This window comes from Syngnathus scovelli, chromosome 13 (assembly GCF_024217435.2).
Source record: "Syngnathus scovelli strain Florida chromosome 13, RoL_Ssco_1.2, whole genome shotgun sequence".
Classification (NCBI taxonomy): Eukaryota; Metazoa; Chordata; class Actinopteri; order Syngnathiformes; family Syngnathidae; genus Syngnathus; species Syngnathus scovelli.
The window spans coordinates 7363328-7387974 of NC_090859.1; the positions used below are offsets into that span (position 1 = coordinate 7363328).

General features: G+C 38.3%; 2 protein-coding genes and 1 long non-coding RNA gene across 3 annotated transcripts; 1 reads left to right on the forward strand and 2 right to left on the reverse strand.

Moving 5' to 3' along the window:
* Positions 1-3019: 3019 nt before the first annotated feature.
* LOC137840890 (uncharacterized) lies at positions 3020-6236 on the reverse strand. The gene is made up of 2 exons (XR_011088044.1): positions 6113-6236; positions 3020-5180 (listed from the first exon to the last, which is right to left on the reverse strand). It is a non-coding gene; the product is annotated as an uncharacterized lncRNA (long non-coding RNA).
* Positions 6237-10871: 4635 nt separating this feature from the next.
* On the forward strand, positions 10872-12233 carry LOC125980180 (uncharacterized). Its single transcript, XM_049739280.2, has 3 exons — positions 10872-11035; positions 11174-11246; positions 11492-12233. The coding sequence occupies exons 2-3, from the start codon at positions 11187-11189 to the stop codon at positions 12167-12169; spliced, it is 738 nt and encodes a 245-aa protein (XP_049595237.1). The 5' UTR covers positions 10872-11035; positions 11174-11186; the 3' UTR covers positions 12170-12233.
* A 1182-nt stretch (positions 12234-13415) lies between these two features.
* Positions 13416-18145, reverse strand: spp1 (secreted phosphoprotein 1). Its single transcript, XM_049739278.1, has 8 exons — positions 17983-18145; positions 17106-17175; positions 16734-16778; positions 16578-16652; positions 16417-16482; positions 16174-16335; positions 15457-15777; positions 13416-14250 (listed from the first exon to the last, which is right to left on the reverse strand). Exons 1-8 carry the CDS (start codon positions 18099-18101, stop codon positions 13960-13962), a joined length of 1149 nt encoding a protein of 382 aa, XP_049595235.1. The 5' UTR covers positions 18102-18145; the 3' UTR covers positions 13416-13959.
* Between the last annotated feature and the right edge of the window lie 6502 nt (positions 18146-24647).

Consider the following 24647-nt stretch of genomic DNA (forward strand, 5'->3'; position numbering starts at 1 on the left):
CCTTGAAGGAGTGCTGTGATGACTTCCTATCGCCATGGTTACAGGAAACTAGTCAAGGATGTCATTTTTTCTCCCCTTTTTCAGCTTTGTGTGTCTAAATGAGCTATAAAATGAACACGCCTTTATGTAACGCCTTTAAGAGTAACATTGACTTCTTTTAAATAGTCTCTGGTCCAGTACAATAATTGTCATCCAAAATAAAGTAGGATCAATGTTGTAAGATAAATGCAGATGTAGAAAATTTTATTTCATTTGAATCAGGGGACAGCATGCCAGATGCAGATGTCAAACACACGCACACAAACACACAGGCACACACACACACAAACACACACGTCTGACCTTTGTGATGCCGCTTTATCTGGACCAAAGACCAAAACTAAACATATGTTCATTCAAAGAGGAAATAAACATGTGCTTCAATGCCACCAAAGTCCACAGAAACTGTGCCAGTGCTGGTGGAGGTCAACAGATGCAGACAGATGGCAGGCGGTGTGAAAAATTTGCTACTATCTGATTTAGCCAGTATTCAGGGAACAAATAAATGACACACTGGCACTAAAAAGGCTCGCTTCAATGCAAGTCCAGCTTTCATTTATCGGTCTAATAAGTTTTGATTCCAGGCCAAGCCAAAAGGGAGCAACTCTTAGCTCACACTCAATATCCCTGCTTGGTACTTTCACAATCCTTTGATATTGGAGAGGGTAATATTAAAAGATCCGTTATCACAAGTCCAATTGTGGTTGAGGGGAGAGGTGACCCGCCCAGACAACCTAGTAGAAAATGGAACAAGGAACAATGCTCCAGCTTAAAACCATAGACAATAAAAGGAAGGAATATCATTTGGATTCTGGTGATGCAAATTAGAAACAAATTTTGGAACATTTTTAATATTTCCATTCCTCCTAATTTTTTTTTTTTTTTACATTACAGCCATGTTCTTGTTTATACATTTATAGTAACAGTGAGTTAAAAAACTGACGATACAGCAAATGCATGTTTTATGGTGCTACCATCTGAGCCTGTGTGAAATAATTTCAAATACAAATAATCGTGATTGAGAAAATATTTTGAAAGATGGTGGTCCACTTTGCAGATTCTAAGGCAAATTTGCTAACGAAGGAAAGCTCCCTTAAAAGAGCCGGAATTTCTATCATGAGATAGTACTTTTGTTGATGGAAGTGATATTTTCTCTCTCGTTGGTTTTAGCGGGAGCCTCTGGCTTAAACACTTGATGGTTTGATTTACTTCGGAGTACTTCAAGGTGCCATCATGAGCGCTCATTAGCTGTCATTGATGACCCTTTTTGTGCGGTTTCCTGATGCTTTGCACTTATGAATCACTTTCAAGTCCGTCACAATATCCAATCAGTGCAATGGCACATTCAGTAGCAATGATGGTCAATCATACAACTGTTCATAAGGATGCACTACAGATTTCCTAAGATGGTGGTGAAAATGAGAACGGTGATGATGCAGATGATGGCTTACGTATGATGGTAAATTAATGCCAATGTTAAAAAAAAATGAAATATCGAGAAATAATGATTTTCGTAATGTTCCCAACAGCTAGCATATGAAGATTCCGATTCAGACCTTTTTAATATTATTTCTTTGACAAGCTTGCCGCCAATAAATAAAACATGCTTTCTTCAAGTTGGTAATTCAAGGTAGAAAGTTTATTCATACTCAATATTTGCAATTTCCTGAATGAAAAAAATATTTTCATTTTCTTCTATTTTGCATCATTTTGCTTTTCAGCATCGGCTTATGCTTGTATCATAACAAACATTCGGATATTAGCTGGGATTGTTTTGATATCGCCCTTGAACGAAAAATGACAAACTGCGGATCACTAATTGTTTAATTGATGCACAAAGTACACAAAGCCTTTCAGTCATTGTGGGCCAACTGACAAAAAATCTGTCACCCCTGTCAAGTGTGTTTGCTGGTTGGTGATGTGCACATCCACATTTGCGTCTCCAGCCTTAGGCCTCGCACTGTCAGATCGACTATCCACAGCAGACAGCACAAGGTCATCAGATGATGACCAGCAGTCGGGTTTGCCCCCAGTCACTCGGCTGTCCATATTCATTCTCAGTGAGGCGGCACAGTACACTCACCGCCCATTTTGGGATTTCCACTGTTGTGCTGTCAAGCTGATGGATATCATTTTCAGTGCGCACCAAGCATGTCTCGGAACGGTGCACTGGCTTGTTCTAAGCCTTACCAAACTTAACCACAGAGACAAAATGAAGGAGTTGATTCACTTTCTCTCACCATTTTGTATAATAATTTGGCTGGATGATTAAACAGGCAAAGCCCAGCAAAAAACAGAGCAGGACGGGTATTTGTGGGAGTCAAGGACATGGTCAAAAATAAAAAATCAGGGGTGTCAAACTCATTTTTGTCACGGGCCGCATCGTAGTCATAGTTTTCTTCTGAGGGCCATTATGACCGTCTACCCAAATAAATTTATCAACGTCTCATATTATATATGGGATAGGCTACACAACAAACTGATAACTAGTTTTGAAATCAGAAACTAGAAAAAAACGATGAATGCTAATAAAAATTACTAGCAACATCTCTATTTTTTTAAAAGTGACCACACTTTGATATTTTTGTATTGACACAAAGTCGTTGCACATTGATTGACTTGGCGAGTCAAATTAAACAGTGGGGCAAATTTGACCCGCGGGTCTGAGTTTGACACCGCTGCTCTTAATGTTTTGTTTATATTTATAGACGTTTCTCAAAAGTTCCCTTCTGACCACCAAGCTGTGACCCTCTACACCCCTCCGTCAACAGATAGCACACAGAGCTGAGCTTGAATGCTTAATAGTCGAGGGTAGAACGCCTGTGCACTCTTGATGGCAATCATCGGGTTGCTAGAGCGGAAATTGGTGCTGTTGTTTAATGCGCCTCTGTATCAAAAGAGAAAACACTCTCAAGCACCATTGGCTCACACAGAGCACAAATATACTCTCAACCATTTACATTCTAAAACAAGGTAAATCTTTGTTGCCAGTAATTTAATCCACATATACAGAACCATCTAAATGACAGTATATTTGGTAATATCCCTCAAAGTTTGATGTTTGTCTGTTCGCAGAATCAGTCCCCTTATTGTGGAAAAAATGGGTCTGAATTTTTTTTAACAAGTCGACAGAGTACACACACGTATACAACACACAGGCACAGGTTGAGATATATGCTTGCCCACCAATCAATCAAATTGAGTCTGCATAATAAAATATCAACATTGCAACATTTTCCTTTGCCTATTAAGCTAAAATGGAGCCATATTCTCATATTGATAACCAAATGACTCGAATGAAAATCAGAAAACACGACGGAAAATTTGCCTAAAAAGAAAACAAAAGACAATAATGATGGCACTGCTGCCACCTACTGTAATGGATGTGTTACTTCCTCCAAGTAACAACAGTTCTCATATTTAGAAAGATTTGTTGTCATACAAAAAGTTGAGAAACCACAATACAAGCACAGAATGCCATTGGGTAAGGATTAAATTAAGTTATCGAAGTCAATAGACAACATATGTTAACAGTTTGTATTATTTAGGGTAAATTTAACTTATGGTATCTTGTATTTAGTTGCTTTTCATTTGTGTGCATGCTTGCGTGCTTTCCTTTTCTGTGTGTGGCAGTGAAATTGGCCTGCTGTGAAAGCTGAGATAGTGAAGCTTGGGTCACTCCTCATTTTGGCTTGTCCTTTTATAAACTCACAAAAGAAGGAGAAGGGTGGGAATGTAACACCGTAATCTTTTTTGTATTTTGACCCGACCATAAGCCATTTTTCTTGAAGATAGAAGGGCAGCTTCTCCACAATTTGACCCACTCCTCTGGCTGTGTCAAAATAAGTTAAACCAGGGAAGTGCCCATCTTGCTTTGCAGCTTCTAATTCAGTGATGAGGTCTGAGAGCTTCTGGAGCTTGTGAGAGTCATTACGAGACAATTTTGGGAATTTCTCTATTCTGGAAAACAAGGAGTTTTCAATAGCTTCTGGCAAGCCATAGACTTCTTCAAGTCTGGTCCAGATCATTCCCAGAGCAACAGAGGGGTGCCTAAAGTGAATCGCTTTGACCCTTGTTGCATGTTGAGAAGATTCAGGGCCAAGCCACTTGATGAGGAGGTTTATTTCTTCATCTGCCGTTAGACCAACGTCAGCGATGGTCGTCTGGAATGTGACCTTCCAGCTAAGATAACTTTCTGGTTTGTCATCAAATTTAGCCAGCGCTCCCATCACCAGCTGGATCTTTGTGAGGAACCTGGCAAGGTCACTGGTTGCAATGTTAATGTCGTAATGGTTTAACCTCTGCTGTGCTTGCGGTATACCATGGAAAGCATCTTGCTGGTTTACAGTTTTTGCTTGCTCTCTGTCATGTGGCACATACGGATACTAACTGGGTTCTTGTTGGATATGAAGGGGTGTGAAGACTGGTAGTGGAGAGCCAGTTTGTTTCTCCTGATCTGGTATGACATCATAATGCTGGGAAAAGGAATTACTTTCTACATGAGTGAGTTCCGCTTCGCTTTGCTGTTTATTTATATACTCAGTCACTTTCTGCTCTGGGGTAGTCTGAATAGGGAGGAATCCCAAATCTTCTTTTTCTTGTTCTTCCATGCTAAACCAGGCAACAACAGACTCCATCATATCTGCTTTAGCTGTAGCTGCATCAGCTTCTTTTCGCTGAAGAAGAAGACCTAAGCTTGCCTCCAAACGGGCTTTTTCCATTTTAATATTTATTTCTTCCTCAGCGTAGGCTAATCTGGCTCTTGCGGCTTGAGCTTCAGCCTTAGCGAGTGCTGCCACCACTCTGGCTCTGGATGAGGCGGATGACCTACTCAAAGAGCCTTTTGAAGAACTAACAGTGGGATGTGTGGCACATCTTGAGGATTTACTGGGCCGGGAGATGAGCGAACTGGTCTCCCCATTGCTGTCACCACTCGCATCCAATTTTTCCATTTTTCCACTGAAATTGAACTTGGGCGTAATTGGTTCTCCTTCAAAGCTGGTGTATGCAATCGTAAGCGTGAAGTTCGACTGTTGCAACTGGTGTTCTATAATGGGAGACACAGCCAGAGGAACTACCACTTGCGTATTCCAAAAGTCAGGCAATTGTATGTGTCACGATCATAACAAGGTGTGAACTGTCTGCAATACAAGCACAGAAAGCAATTTGGTAAGCACCAAACCAAGTTAGCCAATAGCATAGACAAGCAAACAATCTGTGTTGATCACTAAATCATATCTCCATAATCATTCAAAGTAGCCAGTATTTAACAAGCTCATCAAAATAAGTCAAAATATTGTGTATTGGAGCTCCACAATGTAGTATACATTTTACATACATTGTTCTGCTTGCCAAGGACACTAATTTAAAATTAAGCACTGTTGTAACCAAAGCAACAATGAAGAAAAATACTGTTAGACGGCTGACAGAATTGAATATTTACCTTTGGTCCTTTGGTCCATTATGAACATTAAATATTCTAGATGTTACTTTCTTTATTTTCCTTAAGCGACTCATTCCAAAGCCTCAGGGAAAACAATTTTCCCCTTCACGGCCCTAGAGCCCAGTTCTATGTGACATCACTTTGAAAGAAATTTGCTAAAAAAGCTTTGTGACATTGGAGATGATTACCTGTGTCATTTACACGTGCTTTGTCTGAGGAAGGACAACAAAACTTTTAAAAGAAAAAAGTGGCAGTCACTGCATGCGTGCTGTTTATGCTAATCTGGTTGATATGATTGAGGGATAAAGGAGGAAGCCACCTCAGAACTGTGAGGCAGCTAACAAATATACCTACCTGCATGGTGCTTTCAGTGGTTGTCATGTTTTTTTTTTTTTTTAAATCTGAATTTCTAGTTTGAAATTGATGCTTCAACAATATTAGCTCAGGTCCACGTCATGTAGACATACGTCAAATGCCCAAGTGTTTCGTTTGGAAAATAAAATGAAAGTAAATAAGACAAAACCTGAAGGGCAAATAGGTAAAAGTAAATTGCATACTACAAGACACTACATTTGAAATTCCACCTCAATATGTACTTAGACATCAGAGCATTTTTGCAATGACACCCACCGGCCGAGGGACATCACAACTCATAGCCCATGTACTCATTTGAAAGAGGAGCATTATCAGGAAATGTCTTGCCCACGCAGCCGCTGATAGCTGCAATCAGCAGGAGGAGGAAGAAGAGGGGGACTTGAGCAGGCAGCTCGTCAGCATTGATATACCCTTCGGTATCGCCTTTGATTGAGTTCAAATCCTTAAAGGATGCGCTAAAATGATTGTCATTTCAGATAGTGTCTGCACAAGCTCTGATGTCTGAAGACAGCTGCAATTTTGGATTCAATTGTTTGTCCACAATTGAGGGCAAATGAAAAGAGAAACTGAGGGTCTGTGAAACAAATATCCACCGTCCTTTAATGAGAAATTGACGCAATATCATTTTCCGGATGATAGTACCGTATTTTCCAGACTATAAGGCGCACCTAAAAACCTAAAATTTTCTCAAAGGCCAATATATATATATATATATATATATAGTCCGGTGCGCCTTATATATGGACCAAATTCCTAAATTTAAACTGGCTCGAAGCATTGTGTCATGAAATCAATCATAAGTGGCCCGCTGAAGACTATGAATCATGAATCAAAAAGACTATGGATCATTATTTTGTGATTATAAAGTAATTTGTTGCGTCTAAAGTTGAAATAAAAAAATAAAATGGAGAATGATTTGATTTAGATTAAAAATCTGACATGATGTATTAATGGTGCGCTTTATAGTCCGGTGCGTCTTATATAAGGACAAAATTTTAAAATGGGCCATTCATTGAAGGTGCGCCTTATAGTCCGGTGCGCATTATAGTCTGGAAAATACAGTACTAAAATTATATTTGTCCTGGCCGATTTCATCATAATCTAGTCAATTCTAACCTACATAATATATATGTACAAATATACATATGTATAATGCACAGGTCATCTCAAGTTGAAGGCAGAGGTTTGTGCCAGTAAGGGAATCAGATTTGAGATTTAGTTAAAACGATGGATTAGGGTTAGGATTAGACCAGGTGGCAAGGTAACAAGTCTTGCCAGGTTTCAAATTATTTTGCTATGGTGAGGAGGAGAAGACAGATGGAGTAGGTGAAAAGGAAGAATTGGTAAAGAATGTGCTCGACATGGATAGAGTCACTCTGCCTTATGAGCTCTGATAAATGCAATTGTAATGCTTTGAATGGGCGTGCTGCCCTCTGTTGGCTGATGTTATGAATACAAAATTGCCAGTCACTGTCTTTATTATTGATGTTATTTCTCCTTTCATTCCCCTAATATTTGTGCTCTCTCTCTCTCTCTCTCTCTCTCTCTCTCTCTCTCTCTCTCTCTCTCTCTCTCTCTCTCTCTCTCTCTCTCTCTCTCTCTCTCCTGCTACACCTCATCGAAATCTATTTCCCGGTTCTTTTCACTAGATGTCACTCGTCAACAAATTCTATTTTTGCGATACCAGGGGAACTGATTATTTCAGGTCAATCCAGCTGGATGCTGTATACCTCTGAGAAAACGTCTAAACTATTTTTTAGTTAAAAAAAAATAGTCTAAATATTTTCTTCTCTGGCCTGTTTCATGTGTTTGAAATAATAAATGCAATGTTTAATTTTCATTGGTTAATTTTCACGTTTGTCAGATTAAATGTATTTCTGTGTTCACTGTGGGGGTTTATTTGAGAAAACCCTAATTATTAAAATAAGTTACTACTCTCAACATGATTAAATCTATTTCATAAACTACTAGGAAAGGACTCATCATGATATGTAGGTACTGTAAAAAGTGCTTTATTTTCAAAAGATATAAATAAAGTGGCAAGTTGACTGTATGTAACTGTATGTAATTTATTAACCACAATTATTAACCAAATATTAACCACATTATAATCAATGTAATAAATATCAATATAATAGATGAAACTAAAGGTTTTTTAGTTTGCAGAGACTTGTGACAGGGAGCGTGACGTGGATCAAGGTAATTTTAGGCAAGAGGAAGTGGTTATGTTCAAAGTATGATGTGTACAGATTGTCTGTTTGATCATGAGGATGACAATGGTTCATAGCCAACTATGAACAATGGTAAATAGCCAACTTTGCACAACACTTTGCACGTAATGCCCGGACGTCATATGTGTTGGGTAAAAAAAAATAAAAAAAATAAAAAAACACACCTTTTTTGGTCAAGTACTACAGAGTTGTATACATAGCCTCAAATAAACACACAATACTATGAACATTGTTGTGGTCCAATGCGTTCGTCATCAACCAAAAACAAAGTAGTGGGTGGCGGCTCATGAATTTTTGTCGTAAAAAGTCAATTGTTGTAGGGGGTGGTGGCTCATGAGTTTTTGTCATAAGAAGTCAATTGTTATACAAGTTACACCCAAGCAAGTCTGCAGTCACCATGGAACAGATTTTGCCAAGAAAACCCTTGAGGGAAGAAAGAGAAAAATAAGAGATTGCCTATATCAGGGCCAGAGCTAAATGGCAGCCAGGGATAGCCATGGCCACCCCACATCTCGGTGAAATTTTTGAAACATACATTTTTCATTTCATTTTTTACAGATGCGGTATTCTTAGATCGTTTGATACTCTGCCAAATGCTACATTACCTGTATGATTGACAAAAAAAAATATTTGTTTATTTATTATTTATTCATCACTCTTATTTATTCATTGTTTGTGCCTTCTTGTTTTTATTTTTTTGTGTTGTTTACTTGTATGTTTATTGTGTACTATGTCTTGTCATCGTGGGATAGTGGGAACGTAATTTCGATTTCTTTGTGTGTCTTGGGATGTGAAGAAATTGACAATAAAGCAGACTTTGAAAAAAAACACATTTACAATCAATCAGAGTCTGAACTTTTAAAGATTCTGTGTTTAGTTGCTGTGTTTGTTATGATAACAATACATTTCATGTCTTATATATATATATATATATATATATATATATATATATATATATATATATATATATATATATATATATATATATATATATATATATATATATATTATGGGTAGATTTTTTTGTGACTTTTATAGTACTGAATGCCAGAGTATTGGATTTGTCGTTTCTTTGTAATCCACGTGAGGAGTTAGAGTTTTACAGAACTGGGAAATCCATGGCCCCTTAAATATTTTCATTCTCATGACAATGCACATTGGGATAGAGGAGCAACGATTAATCGTTTTATAAAATTAATCAATAACGAGTTGGAGACTTTGTCAAATTAGAATTTATTCTATCAAACGTTAGTTATAGTCCTACATTGGACTACAACAACATTCATGGTACTGTGTGCGTTTTCTTTAGAATGAAAATGTTTCTGCTGTTAACTCGCAAGGCTGTTATATTTTCCATGTCGCAGACCCTACTGCTGCATTCCAAACAATAAGATATGAACCCATATCGTACATTGCACGCAACTATTTTGTCATTTTGTGTCCCTTGAAAGCTCTTTAATGATATCCTCTTTATGAGTCACGCTGAAGCAACAGGAAGAGGAACGTTTCAGTCGTGACTTCACTATTGGAGTAACACAGTTGTGTCACACAGACGTAGACATACACACTTATCAAACTCTTACTCCCCTGTAAAATTCCACAGGCTGCCACTCAGTCTGCCTAAATGATGAATAAATTCTTCATTGCATCAAACACTATGTTTCATACAGTACCCCAGTTACATCGTCGCCATGACAAACTTCACAGTTATCAGATCAGTCGAGCCAAAAGCACTAAAATCCGACTATCATCCTCTGCCAAACACCCACTGCTGACTTTTTCAGAAGCCTTATGGAATATCTGCACGACAGCAAACAAAGAAGGCAAACATTAGTTGCTACTTGCTTTTCCCATATTAGCCCACTTATTTTGAACAAATCAAATGCCCAATTAAGAAATTCATACAGAGAAATGAAAAACAATGACATAATTCACTTTTAGTGCTGGGACATGGAATACAACAGAAAAGGGCCTTCCCCAAACTGCTCCCATGAGGTTTGCATCATCCAGATTGTCTTAGCAAGAGTAATTTAGATACTACAGGGATAACTAATAAATTTAATTTAACCCCAAAATGGATAGATGGAATTCAGGCATGAGCATCTTGTTTTTTTAACTACCTTAATTTCTGGACTATAACATTTAATTTCCATATATAACAGAATATGCACTAATCATACAGTATCATAAAAATCGTGAAAAATCCATAACTAAGCCGCACTGGACTTTAAGCCCCAGGGTTAAAACTAATGCAAAAAGTAGCGACTTATAGTCCAGAAAATACGGTAATTTTTTTCATCAATTGTACTGTGACCCGCATAGCACCACACACTAACCAGATGTATGAAAGAAATTTCAAATATGGCCAAAATACACGCATACCTGCAAAATACATGCTCTTACTATATTTCATTTTCCATAATACATTTCTCAATGCACATACGTATGAAAGTCACAATTGAACAACAAAGGATTAAAGCAAAAACATGAAAGAATCCAACAATGTCTGTTTATTACCATTTAAAAGTTCACTTATAACACAATCTTCTATGCAGATGCCATGCACAAGGTCACAAAACCTTCCACACAAACTCCAGTGAGCTGAAGGTAATTTCAAATCATACAATCATAGTTTAGTATTCAGATGTTTACGAAAGCGCATGGCATTATCCTGAACCAGATAATCTGCCAAGTGCAACTGAAAAACCGAATCTACATTTTGTGCTGTCCGGGCTTTCTTGCTCCTCCTCTGCTCCCCGGCTGCAGGTAACCGACTCTTACTCAATCTTGTCCACAAATCGCACAATAGTCCTGCCCAGCCTCTCTGCACAGCATACTTAAGCATCAGATCATCTCAAATGACACTCCCACATCTTTTTGGACTCAACACAGAGGTCTTAGAGAACTGAAATATCTAGGTGCTGTTCTGGTATCATAGGGAAAAAAGGTAAATGTACTACAATTAATTATTATTTGTAATATATATTTCTTAAAACCCCTGTAGTAACATTTTTTTATATAAGTACGGCATTGTTTTATTTTGGTCATATGTACTGTGATTTTGTAACTTTATTTTTATTTGCAGGAACCAATTAAAGATGAATCTTCCAACATTTTCACTGATTGTTGTACTTCTTGCTGCAGCATCTGCTAAACCAGTAAGGCTGCATTCTTGTACTACTCACTCTCCTGTGTTTTTTTTTTTTTTTTTACACAAATACCAGACTTGATACCATTATTTGATGCATTTTGTATACCTAGTATAATTTTATATTATTGTTTGAATCATAAATGGGAGTGTAAAACCAATATACTATGTTAACGAATGATTGGGAACATCGCTGTCTTTCTAATTAAAAAAACAGCATTTCTAAAATGGTGATTGTTCATGTTCTCTCTAAAGGTTGATGAGAACTGGCATCAGGATGCTGAGATTCCTGAAAATAATCACGAACAAGAATTACTGGCTATGGACAACTTGAGTTTTTCTTCCGAGTCAGCTCAGTCACGTGACTCATTGGAATCCAGAGTCGGGTCCGACAGTGAGTCGTCCGAGAAATCCATTGAGGTGTCTTCCGAGATCCCACAGCCACAATTTTTAGAGGAGTCATCTGAAGAATCCCCTGAAGAGTCATCTGAAGAATCCTCTAAGGAGTCATCTGAAGAATCCTCTGAGGAGTCATATGAAGAATCCACTGAGGAGACACCAAACAAGTCTTCAGAGGGATCCACTGAGCCTTCCTCTGAGGAATCTTCCGAGGAATCTTCTGAGGAGTCATTTGACGACTCCTCTGAGGAGTCATTTGACGACTCCTCTGAGGAGTCTTCCATGGAATCATCTGAGGAGTCTTCCATGGAATCATCCGAAGAGTCTTCCGAGGAGTTCTCTGAGGAATCCTCTGAGGAGGTTCCTGTCACAGATCCCAACATGACAACCGCAGAAGACAGAAACACCCCAACACCCAAACCCGCCACCACAAGCTCAAATGAGCCAGGGATGACCACACCTGCTGGAGATGTGACCGTAAGCAATGGTGTCTCCACAGAGGCTCACATCACTGAAAGAAGAGGAGACAACTGAACAAGGAGCACGCAAAACAAAAAATATATACAATAATTAAAAATGGTATGATTCTGGACTCAAAGTTGATTGGAATCATTGTGTTTTAGAACAAACACATTAAAGCTGCCAACAAATCAGGATAATAATTTTATTTCTACTTATTATTTATTTATATCAACTGTTTTAATGAATATGAGGTATTGCCACTGTTTTCACATATACATACTGTACATCTAAAGTACCAAAAATAAATGTTGTGTTCCATAAAAACAATATGAAAAAGAAAAAAAAGATGTCGACATGTTTGTTTTGTCACAAAAAAAAAAAAAGGGTCACTTACACAATGCATGTGATGAAAAAAATGAAAGCACACACTGGTCTAAGACTAAGGCACACTTGCAACATCCTCACAAGAGCCAGTATAGTTAGACCATAGTACATCAATTTTGCATTGGTAAAGATATTTATTTTTTGACATACGTGTACTTTACAGTGCTCACACTGATTACGACATCAAACAAGTACTTTGAATTCTGTACACTTGCCGGACACTTTTTTAGGTAGTACTCTCCAACACAAGCTCAGATCAAACTGAAAAAAAAACAACTGTATCAAAAATCCTCTCTATTGCAACAATGACAAATCATTAGAGAATTGTATACAATCCAAACTTCATTTCTTGCAGTTCTTCGCACTAGATTGTGCAGACTACCCTTAAATTGTGTCTGCTCAGTGTACTGCAGGATAGTAGTTTTCAAAGTGTCTAATGACATCTAGTGGGAGAAGGCATGAATTAAAGACACATCCAGCCATCCAATTTTTAATTGTGTGTAAGCAAATGTTATATGCAAATCTGTTATCATATAGGTATGCCTCATAAAAAGAAAGTAAAACGTTGATCATGGGGTTGAATATTATTTTCGTTTTGTTTGTGATAAGGGAAGTTAAATATTCAAATCGAGGAGACAAAATTAAATGACTTTCGTTTTATCAGTTGTGTTACATTCTACTTTTGGGGTATTCGTGGTGTGCCAAAAATCTTCGAAGTACACAAAACCAAAAATGTTGGCAACCACTCATGGTTGATATTGTTCGTTTTGGGCTGATGATGACACTTTTCCTTTTTCATTTCCAATTGGTAATAACTTTTTATTGGAAGTTGTTCATGATCTCTTTATTCATCAATCTAATGATTTGATATGCTCTATGTCAGCAAAAAAATAATTAATCTTACCATTTGGAGCAAAATAAGTCATATGCAGGGTGGATTTAATTAAAATAATTTTATTTATATTTTAGAAATGGTACAAAATAATACATTACAATCGACATGGGGTGCAGCCACATGTCATGTAAAGAATTGAAGACACCAGCAGATGTTATAATGTAGCAAGCAACAATTTTCAGCCCACATGAGGCAAATATATGGCAAAGTTATCATGCTTTTGAACTGATCACCCATATTTGCATGCAAGTTCATGTTACCTTGAATGCGCCCCTTGGATTTTGATTTATTTCCTGCTACGCTAAGTCAAATATTTTCCTCCTGATTAATCTTTTTTTGTCATCAACATTTACAATTTTGGATCTTTTCATTCAAAATTCAACAGAACCAGTTTGAATCTGATAAATAATGTGCCAATTAGCTCAGAAATATTTTCCGAACTCAGACAATGATTGATAGTAAACAAACATTGGTTTTCTTGGTCCCTCCTGTAGAAAGTGTCTCCAAAGTGGACAGATGAACTAGAATGGGCCATGAACCCCTTATACCATTATGAGGGACACCACCTGAGTTCCTGGACGACTTATTTGGCGGTGATGACCGCGGGCATGTCAGTGGTTTCGGGGCTCATCTCCTGCTCATCCGAGTCACTTTCCATGCTGTCACTCTCGTCAGAATCGCTGTCAGCAGCCCCGGGTGTGGATGTAGCCTCCTCGCTGCTCTGCTCGTGTTCAGACTCTTCTTCTTCTTCCACATCTGTGGAGCTTCCGCTATCGTTTGTGCCATCGTTCTCCTCCTCCTCTACTGGAAGAACTTCCTGGTTCTCAGGAGTGCTGCTGTCCTCCTCCAGTATGTTAGATTGCCCCTGATAATTCTGAAACAAGGAGATGGAAGGCTTTATTACAGCTTTACAGTTACAAAATAAATACAAGACTTTGGTGCAAGATATACTTTAGTAAACATTTATGGGATTGAAAGGAACACTGTACACAAAGGCTGCCAGAATTTGACAGACATCATTGCATTGGCTATACTAAAGATTTAGTGTCGCTTTGGGCTGCCAATGGTTCACTGAAAGGCAGTGGCTTTAATTTCAGGACTGTATTTCCTGTAGGCTATTTTCTGCTTTACATGCTGTGTGTAAAAATGGATAGGATATCTGGGTTTTTTTGTATATTTTGATTAACCTATACTTAAGGGCTTTGGATTTTATGTTGCCATATATAAGTGAGCCATCAGAGTCAGCGTGTGTAAAATGTCACATTATATTTAATTGAGGGCATCTCTATGTTTACTTAAAGACTTAACGCAAACATGCAGGCTTAGACGGAGTAGTAGTCCAATTCAGGACACCTCAAGACTGCCTACTGCCAGATGGACCAGGACTCATTTAAAGAGGGGAATAATCCAACTGGCAATGTCAAGGCGCCAGTTGAAAGTCTGTAATTTGGATTTTCTTAAATTATGCCCCTGAGTTTTTCAACTACTGTATTTTGTTTTCTTCCTTTGAAAGCTTGCACCCGGGGCATTACAGTTTTTGCAATATTGGCTTATTTTGGTTTTGCAGAGCACATGCAACATCGATGGTGGTCTTGGTCTTGGCAAAGTGTTATGTTGTATAAACTGGTGTCAAATCAAAGAATTTCCAGTCACTGAAATTACATATATATACATATTACATTTAGCCACCTCTGAAAAAAAATACAAAAATAAAAAACAACTAATATTGAGACACGCTTTGTGTCTCTGTGTGTTTCCAATGTGACACTGATATTCTGTTGACTGATCACAGTACAAAAAATTTTTGACGGGGAAAAGCTTCACGTCTTACACCACAAAAACATAGTCGGAGCTTGCAGGATATTGAGGGCTTGTAAATATAACCACCACTTTACCGATATAACCAACCGAATGGGGAATAAATTATCACCCTTGCCACAAAGGGTTTTTTTTTGTTGCTCTTGGTTTTATGAAGATGTATAATTTATGCTTTGATTGTTTTTCCCCTTATGTCGGAAATGAGTCAGACCTGAATGTTCATAAAAACAATATGCAACAAAAAAAAAAAAATACAACTGACCTCACTGTTGTACACCTCTGGTGACTTCTCCACCTCATTGTCAATGGGCATGTCATAGCCCGATTTTTTGCCTGTGTCAACATATTCATAGGACTTGTAAGATGAAGGAGCCTTGTGGTAGGTCTTCTCCTCCGCGTAGACATAGCTCTTGTACTCGCTGGGGTATCTTCCCATGCTGTCACCGCGGCCCGAATCTGTGTCTGTGACAATGGTGGGCAACAAGGGCTCCTCGGTCACAATTGCAGGGGTTACTGTCTCGGGAGCAACAGTGGAAGACTCGCCCGACTCTGAGCTCTCTTCCTCGTCTTCCTCTTCACTTTCCTAGAGGGACAAATCACATATCAACATGAAAAGATTTAACAACAACAACCAATTCAAGTGCACTGTCCAATTAAAAACGCAAGTTCGAAACTGTTGGCTTTAGTTCAACAGGGTACAGGGACCCTGTGACCAAACACCAACGTTTCAAGAAGTTCAGTGCCACCCAGGCTTTGATTTTCCCAGATAAGACAATAGTGGCTAAAAGGAGAAATCATCCTTTTAGCTCAGCGGGACCTAGATCTGATTGTCATCCCCATAGCGGTAAAAAGAAATACAGTGTTTTCATAGGATGGAGCTTAGGGGCAGCAAATAAAATGAAAACAGCAAGGGCCACAAAATAGAACCCTGTGGAACTCCATATGACAGGTAAAGACATGATTTGTTTTAACTACTCACACTCTCCTCTGATTCCTCATCATCATCATCATCATCATCGTCATCATTGTCGTCATCATCACCGTCTTTACTCGGTTCATCTTGGTTGTCAACGGATGGTGTGTCTGTTGCAGCATCATCTGTAGTTTCAAAGTTGATTAAAGCTGGACTCTCGACTGCTGCCTGTTGAAATCCAAAGATTCACAATTGTACAAAATAAACCGTCTTGACACTATATACTACATTGTATTCTTTATGTCTTACCTCCTTAGAACCATCTGTGCTCTCATCTGAACCCATAGCAACAGGTGCTAAAAAATTCTGGAACAACTGTAAAAACATTCGTACTGATGAGTTCCAATGTTTGATCTAAGTAAACATATGTAAAATTGTCCATTTTAGTTTGAATTGCAGAAATGTTGTACCCTGAATGGTGACACATGGAAGCGAGTCAATTGGGCCATCTTTTTCCTGAAGAGTGACGCTCCAGATCGTCTGACCTGTGGACAATGTGGACAATATGAACAATCAACGCGGCGGTTCCACTGTCTCTCTGTATGACTGTCCGACTTTACACCCACCACTTCTTCAGAACTCTCCGCCGAACTGTCAGAATATTTTTTTGCCTGAGAAGCAAACAATCACAATCAATACAAACCACACTATATTTGTAATGTTGAAATAATAACTGGAATAGCAAAATTGTGTGAGATTGTGAGAGGACAAAAAAATCTCAGCGTATTAGATATTTACTGGTATCATGCAAAGTGAGAAATAAAAAACTTTGCTTTAATTTGATTGGCTGGTTTGTACTAGTATTTCTTAATCCATGCAATCGCACCGTTACCAAGTAATTGTCATGTTTCATACAATTTAACCCAACTAAGAGGAAAATATGGGTTCCAATTCCTGACGTAGAAATGCATTTGAAAGAAAACAAAGAGGAAACTCACTGGTCGGCAGAGAACTGCAGCAAAGAGCAGAACAAATACAAATGCCACTTTCATCGTGTCTGTTTGGTGTCTAGAAGAACAAAAGAAAAACATAAAGCACTCATGTTGAATTGAAACAACAAAATACAGTTTTAAAATAATAACTCCAGGGGTGTGATGAATTTTGGGCTTGACTGTTGACTCATCTCTGTTGTTTGGACTCTGGCTATGTAATTTCTAGCAATGTTCAAAATACACCATGTAAAGAGTTAAATCGCAAGTTCAAATTAAATTGCATCTGCCACAAGACCCGAAATTATGGGAACAACTGAACGGCCAAGCACTACACCCACCCAAGCAGACATACAGAGCAAAAACTAACATCTCATTCCAAAACCATGCCTAGTAATCTGTTGCCGCTTAGCCCAAACTCATGTTTTTTTTTGTTTTTTTTTGTCTTTCCAAACCAGTCGAAGAGATTTTCTACCACTCCGTCTCAGAAGCAAGACACTGCTGTTGATCAATTCTCTTTACTCCCCCTAAAGATGTTGGATGGGGAACTTTGAGGGGAAAATCAGGTGTACTGCCCCGCATCCCCCAGCATCTTGCATAAAAGAAAATGAACATTTGGGGAATTATTTGGGAATTTGTAACTGTACAATGCTCAAATAAAATTGACCCATTAACCCAACTATTCACAACTATTTGCTGGGGTACAATTATCCAGTAACATGTAATTCACTTCGACTAATCCTACTACTACATTCCAGATGTTTTACATTACATGTTCTTGCAGGTATTAAAAGCAAAACATTGCAAATAATTATTAGCTCCATCAAACCACAGTCGCTCCCAAACACTCCATTTTGTCATTCATATTTAATGAACTTATACTAACCTTGTTTGGAGTAGCAGGAAGAGTGGAGACTGGTGAGGTCTGATTGTAGTATGTTCCCTGGATGCTGTGCGCTGCCCTGTGATGCTATTGCAGTTTACCGCTGGCCTTTTTATCTGCATGCTTCTGTCAGCAGCCAATCAGGGCCGAGACTCTGATGTCATGAGGTTAACCGCTCCATGGTCCACCTCTTGTCTGTCTCCCCCACTCTTCCTTTGGTTTGTGGTGTGGGGGCTAACACACATACACACACAAAGAATTAAATTAATCCAAGAAAATGCCCTATCATGATGTAAATTTAAAAACAAGAGCTGTGACAATGACTCAACTTCCTGACAGATGTCTGACTGAGGTCTACTCGGATAATTGACAATTTGTCTGCAAGAGGAGACTGAATCATCTTAAATTGTCAACTGAAGAGAATAACCAGATTGTGATGGCTTTGCCTCTTTTCTGTGGGAATATCCCGTGTGTGTAACTATGTTAGATGTGGCCCAAAAGAACAACAAATGGGTTGAATTGTAAGTTTTTTAAAGGGCATTTTGCCTGGTTGGTACAAATAAATGGGATATGTTACATTATTATTATTATGTTCTTCCTGCGCGAGTGTCATCGTACACAGAAGAAGAAAATCAATATAATGCAACATGGGAAAGCTGTACAAAATTATACACTTAGCAGGACAATGCACTTTTTGCACAATAGAAATTGTAAACTGCACCAGTGAATTAATTTACATGCACGAAAGACCACACAAAATGCACTGGAATAAAATGAGTCATATTTAACTATCTGCAAACATGCTTTGCACTAGTATACTATTATGAATAGTGGACTCTGCATATTTTGGGGGGTTTGTATTGAATTACTTTTACATCTGCATGCTTGTAAAGACCTAAATACAGCATACGTATCAATAAAGCTGAGAAGGGAGGTACCTGGGCATTATCCATACATTATCATCAATTTTCATCATCATCATCATCTAAATGTTCCACCAGTCTATTTTCTGACAGGTCCCCAGTCGCAGGGAATGAATTATGACCTGATCAGATATATAACTAAATGTTGTATTTTCTAATTTATTGTTCTGCTGTGGCAATATGGAAATGCAGAGATTAGACAAAGTAACACAGGCGTACCCAAAATGAGGACATTAAAATAAAAAAATAACGTCCACTGTCATCATTACTGTTTCACACAATATTCCATGATGATTGCGTGGGTGATGTTATTTCTGTGTCTGTTTTGGATATATTTTCTCACTTCTCTTTTCCATTTAGGCATGTTGTTCTGGTAGTCAGTTTATTTTAAACACAAGGGAATTTCATGAACTGGAAGACTACAGTTACATTTCTAGGTGGATCAAATATACTTATGTTTGTAATTGTGATCGATTTGATTTGCTTTGTCATCATCAGTATGATAAGATGCAACTGGATAAAAACTATAATTGGGCACCTGCTTACAAAAATAGGGGCCCTTAATCTCATAGCCAATGCTATGTTTCAAGTTTGTGGGACTATTTTAGAAAAGAGAGGGTATAATAGTGAAAGTGTATAAATATAAATGAAAATAACAAATCACAGTTTGATTCATACATGGTTTTCGAACTCCTGGTTTACATTCGGCACTGAAAGGGAACAAAATGCAAAACTATTTGTTGTGTTTATATAGGTATGCATTTAACTGCATTTAAAATTAAACATCAACAGCTTAAGTCTTCATTTTATGAAAGCACAACTTAAATAGTGTGTCTTCTTCCATCCATCCATCCATTTTCTGAACCGCTTAGTCCCCACGGGGGTCGCGGACGTGCTGGAGCCTATCCCAGCCGTCATCGGGCAGCAGGCGGGGGACACCCTGAACCGGTTGCCAGCCAATCGCAGGGCACACAGAGACAAACAACCATCCGCACTCACACTCACACCTAGGGGCAATTTGGAGTGATCAATCGGCCTACCAAGCATATTTTTGGGATGTGGGAGGAAACCGGAGTGCCCTGAGAAAACCCACGCGGTCTTCTTTTTAGAGAAAATTAAAAATGCAGACAAAGAGCAAAAAAAAAAACCATTATAACAATACAAATGGCACTTGTTATTGCTTGAGCTCCATGATCTCGAGTCTGGACGCGAATAAAGAGATACACTGTGTGAATTGTTCATTCAACAGCATGACTGTCTGTTTCGTGATCAATCGAAGAGCTGTCTGGTTTTCTCACTGTTGCCATTTCTAGGATGGAACAAAAGAATATGCATGTTTTATGATCACATGATCATGTGAACTTCTTCAGTGTTTTCCTCTGATGGTGTCATATCGCACCACTAGCCTTTTCACACGCACTGAACGAAGCAAAGGATCATTGGATATTTTTGTTGTTATGCTGGTTGATTGTAAAAAATATATATCGTAAATTTCCGGCTATAAGCCGCACCGGAGTACATGCCGCACCAGCTAAAATTTGTGATTTTTCTCATTTTATACTTATATAAGCCGCACGGGACTATAAGCCGCACATGCGCACGAGTTATTTACAAAGAAAGACAGTACGGAGAAAGCCTTTTTAAAGTTTTAATCACATTAAGATTTTGTTGTAAACACGGAAGTAACAGCACTAGCTGGGCTAAAGTTTTAATAACATTAACATTTTGTTGTAAACATGGAAGTAACAACACTAGCTAGGCGGGTAAAAAAAAAAACACACCAGTCAACAAAGTCACTGAGAGCCATCTTTGTCTTCCTCCTGTCCACTGAAACCAGCAAAATCTTCCTCCTCAGTGTCCGATTGGAATATGCATGTAAAGTCGTCGCATGATCGCGTAAGGTTTTTAATGTTTAATTCCCATTTGAAAGAGAATATACACAAAAATGATTGTCAGGAAAGAGATGAATATTTAGGGACGCATAACTTTTATTAACATAACAGCACAACAGCGGTCCACAGCCTTTTTATGAGTGTATAAGTGTATTAATCTTGAGAAAAAGCACGGAAAAAAACCTATATAAGCCGCACCGGACTATAAACCGCAGGGTTCAAAATTTGAGAAAAAAGTAGCGGCTCATAGTCCGAAATTTACGGTATATACTAGTCTGTAGCATTGGCTTGAAATATATATATTTTGTAATATTGATCCTGACACAACTCGTATACATAACTCGCTAAGAGTCACTGTGAAAAGCCTGCCACAAATACAAATAATTTCAATGCATTATTGACACATTTAAAAAGAACAACAACATCTGAGCCCGGAGGAAGATGGTTGCTGGTTGCGTGATGGTTATTGTTACATTTGTATTTTTTGGTAGTTTTTTTGTGTAATCCCGCCTATCTTAATTCACACACACCAAAAAGACAGTCTTGCAAAATGTCTTCACTTACAACAGAGACCAGATCTCAAATTCTTCTGCACTCGATGACTGTGGAATTATACTTCATGTGTGGCTATCAAATTTCTCCACTCAGAATTGTGTGCTTCAAAAAAGTCTTGCATTCATCTTCAAGGTTGTCATTACTCTTAGGGACTTCCTTTTTACATAACAGACACAGCCAGATGATCCAATATTGAAATCTAGCCAGTGACCAAAAGATTCTCATAATTCTTTTCCAATTTCCCGATTTATTGCTAATCTATAACAATTCTCAACACTGTGAGAGTGAAGGTTATCAGAACCAGCTCAGTGGCCTAGTAGTAGAGTGTCCGCCCTGAGACTGGAAGGTTGTGGGTTCAAACCCCGGCCGGGTCATACCAAAGACTATAAAAATGGGACCCATTGCCTCCCTGCTTGGCACTCAGCATTAAGGGTTGGAATTGGGGGGTTAGATCACCAAATGATTCCCGAGCGCGGCACCGCTGCTGCTCACTGCTCCCCTCTCCCCCAGGGGATGGATCAAAATCACATGGGGATGGGTTAAATGCAGAGGACAAATTTCACCACACCCAGATGTGTGTGTGACGATGATCATTGGTACTTTAACTTAACTTTAATAGTTTACATCCATCAGGGTGGAATGCCACGTAAAGGATTGAGCAGTATGCATGTCAGTCTGGTTGACAGAGAATTGCGATTTTATTTTAAGAACACAAATGTAGCTTTGGATGACTTCTCCCTTTCTGTTCATTTTGGACAGTTTCCAGGATGACTGGCTGCGTTTGATTGGCTACATAGTTTGCCTCACCAGGGCGTGTTCTTCATAGTTGCGGCTGTAAGTTCATGTTGCCGGGAGGATGATAGGGTGGAAAATGTAGATATGTTTTTCCCCAGTTTATGACTTCAAGGGAACAACATATTGCAAACCCATTTTAGTAAAGTTGTTGTAATGACTAAGGCTCATGCAACAAAATGCACCACACCAATATTTTAAATGGGACTTGGTGGTGGAATGTAAACAAACACCTTGTCAATACAAATGTCATTTGATTATGGATTTGATTTCAGAAGTAAAATGACCTGCATGTTGGTATGTCACATTATACCCCAAATGGTATAATGAAATATTTTTTTGCACATAATTGAATTCCCGCTACTGCCATGTTTTGTCAAAACTATTTTTGTTTGAGGGTGTGGCTGCAGAGGGCCTACATGAGTTATTTGTGTCTGTAAGGATGGACGCTGTGGTTGTGTTATGGTTAGACTCAAACCAGACTTTTACGCGCTTGAGAAATTTTAGGGCGAAGAAGGAGCAATGAGGACTGAAAAGAGAAGAACATCTAATTAATTTCCTCTCACTATAATGAAATAATCTCCAACGAGTGTTTTTTTTTGTTTGTTTTTTGTTTTTTTTAACAGCATTGATTTTTATCCACATCTTTACCTTAATTATTTGTATATGAATTCTTTGGAGCTCAATTTTTTCACAGGGAACAGTATAACAAGAGCATAATCTCACAAGTTAATTGTGGTGCGCATGCGACACACTGTCATTGTGGCACACATCCCTTTGGTCCCTCTCATTGTCCACCAAGCCAGTATTATAAACTATGAAAGTCAGAGTGAGGAAAAGCCCGTCATTGTGGTTCCATCAACCGGGTTATTGTTTCCAAAACGATATCTGGAAAGCAAAACCAGAGACTATGTCGTGGCTTCACATGAGTTCCAGTATATTTTGAGGTTATAGCAGATGTCAGATGGATGAAGATCTAAGGATATATGTAATAGCTTCATGACAAGAACAGACGTAGATGTATGCCTAAAATTGTTGTTCTCATTTCATACTTTGACCGACTTGGTTTAAAGCTGGAAAGGGTGCGCAGCACTGTGCGTTATTTTAATTATTGGTACTGTAAAGACAAAACATACAGTCAAGACATCCTCTACGAAGATCAATGGAGTGGGAATAATTATTCAAAGTATGTGATTTGCCATTAATAGCTAATAGTTATAGCTAGCCAAATAGTTAACCATAAATAGGTAAATAGCTTGTGAGCACGGACATAAATATGAATGAACTAACTTACTCACTGTCGGAAGACATGAAGCCACCTGTCCATTACTAAGCTTACCCAACTTGAATACATTGATTTCTCGGTGCCGTTTTGATGATGTTTTCTGTCTATATTGCAAAAATGCCATTGAGCATGACATACATTTGTCATCAATTGTGGAGAAATGCTGCATGCACTTTTTTATTGGTAAGAACGCAATGTCAAATCTTCTCTTAAGGTATATCTCTGAGTGCAACTCAAACATTCATCTGCATCAAAGTAAAATGCAGGGAACCTAGCATAAATCACAAATAGTGCAACTCAAACATTCATCTGCATCATCAGAACCATCAACAATGAGATGAAAGCAAAATTCAAGGAACCTAGCATAAAACACAAACTAATAGTGTTTTTTCATAGATAGAAACAAATGTTTTAAGTTTGCTTATTTTCACAAGTGAAAAGCCTTATACTCACGATACTGTATGTTTTGTAGAGCTGTTCTGGGAAATAACTGTGAAACCACCATTACACTAGGGACTTACCCCAAACTGGTCAGCGTACTACCCCATGGTTTAAGATGTTTATACACACAGTATGAACTGATCATAAAGGCGCAGAAAAAAACAAGAAGTCTAGTCATTGACCACAATCCAACCAAGTGGAATCAGTCAAATCAGCAAGAGATCTTAATGATGAGAGCTAAAACAATAATTGATTTGTAATTTCATTTCTAGTTTCACTGTTGTCTTTTAAAATTTTATATTTTAAGTGTTCTTTGACAGTCTTCAGTCAAAGTACACAAAAAGTGAAGAACTCCAGCACACTTAATATTCACTTCACAAAGGTTGCTTGTAATCTGTTTGTTGGGGTCTGTCCTAGGTAAATGCTGACGGTTTACAGCGGAAACACGATGTTGCCAACTTCGTGGCTTAGTAACCCCTCAAACAACTATTTTTACGAAAAGCGGCCAGCAATAGTAATGTTGTTTCGTGGGGTTATTGGAGACTTCTGCAGACTGAGACTTCCTCTAAAGCAGGGTTGTCAAACTCGTTTTTTTCGCGGGCCGCATTGTAGTCATAGCTTCTTTCGGAGGGCCAACCCAAATAAATGTATGAGCACCTCATATTTTATACAGTAAAAGCTACAAAACAAACTGACAAATAACTCGTTTTCAAATCAGACGAGTAAAAACTGGTGAAATATATACAAAAAATGATCTTATTAAAAGTGAAGACAATTTGC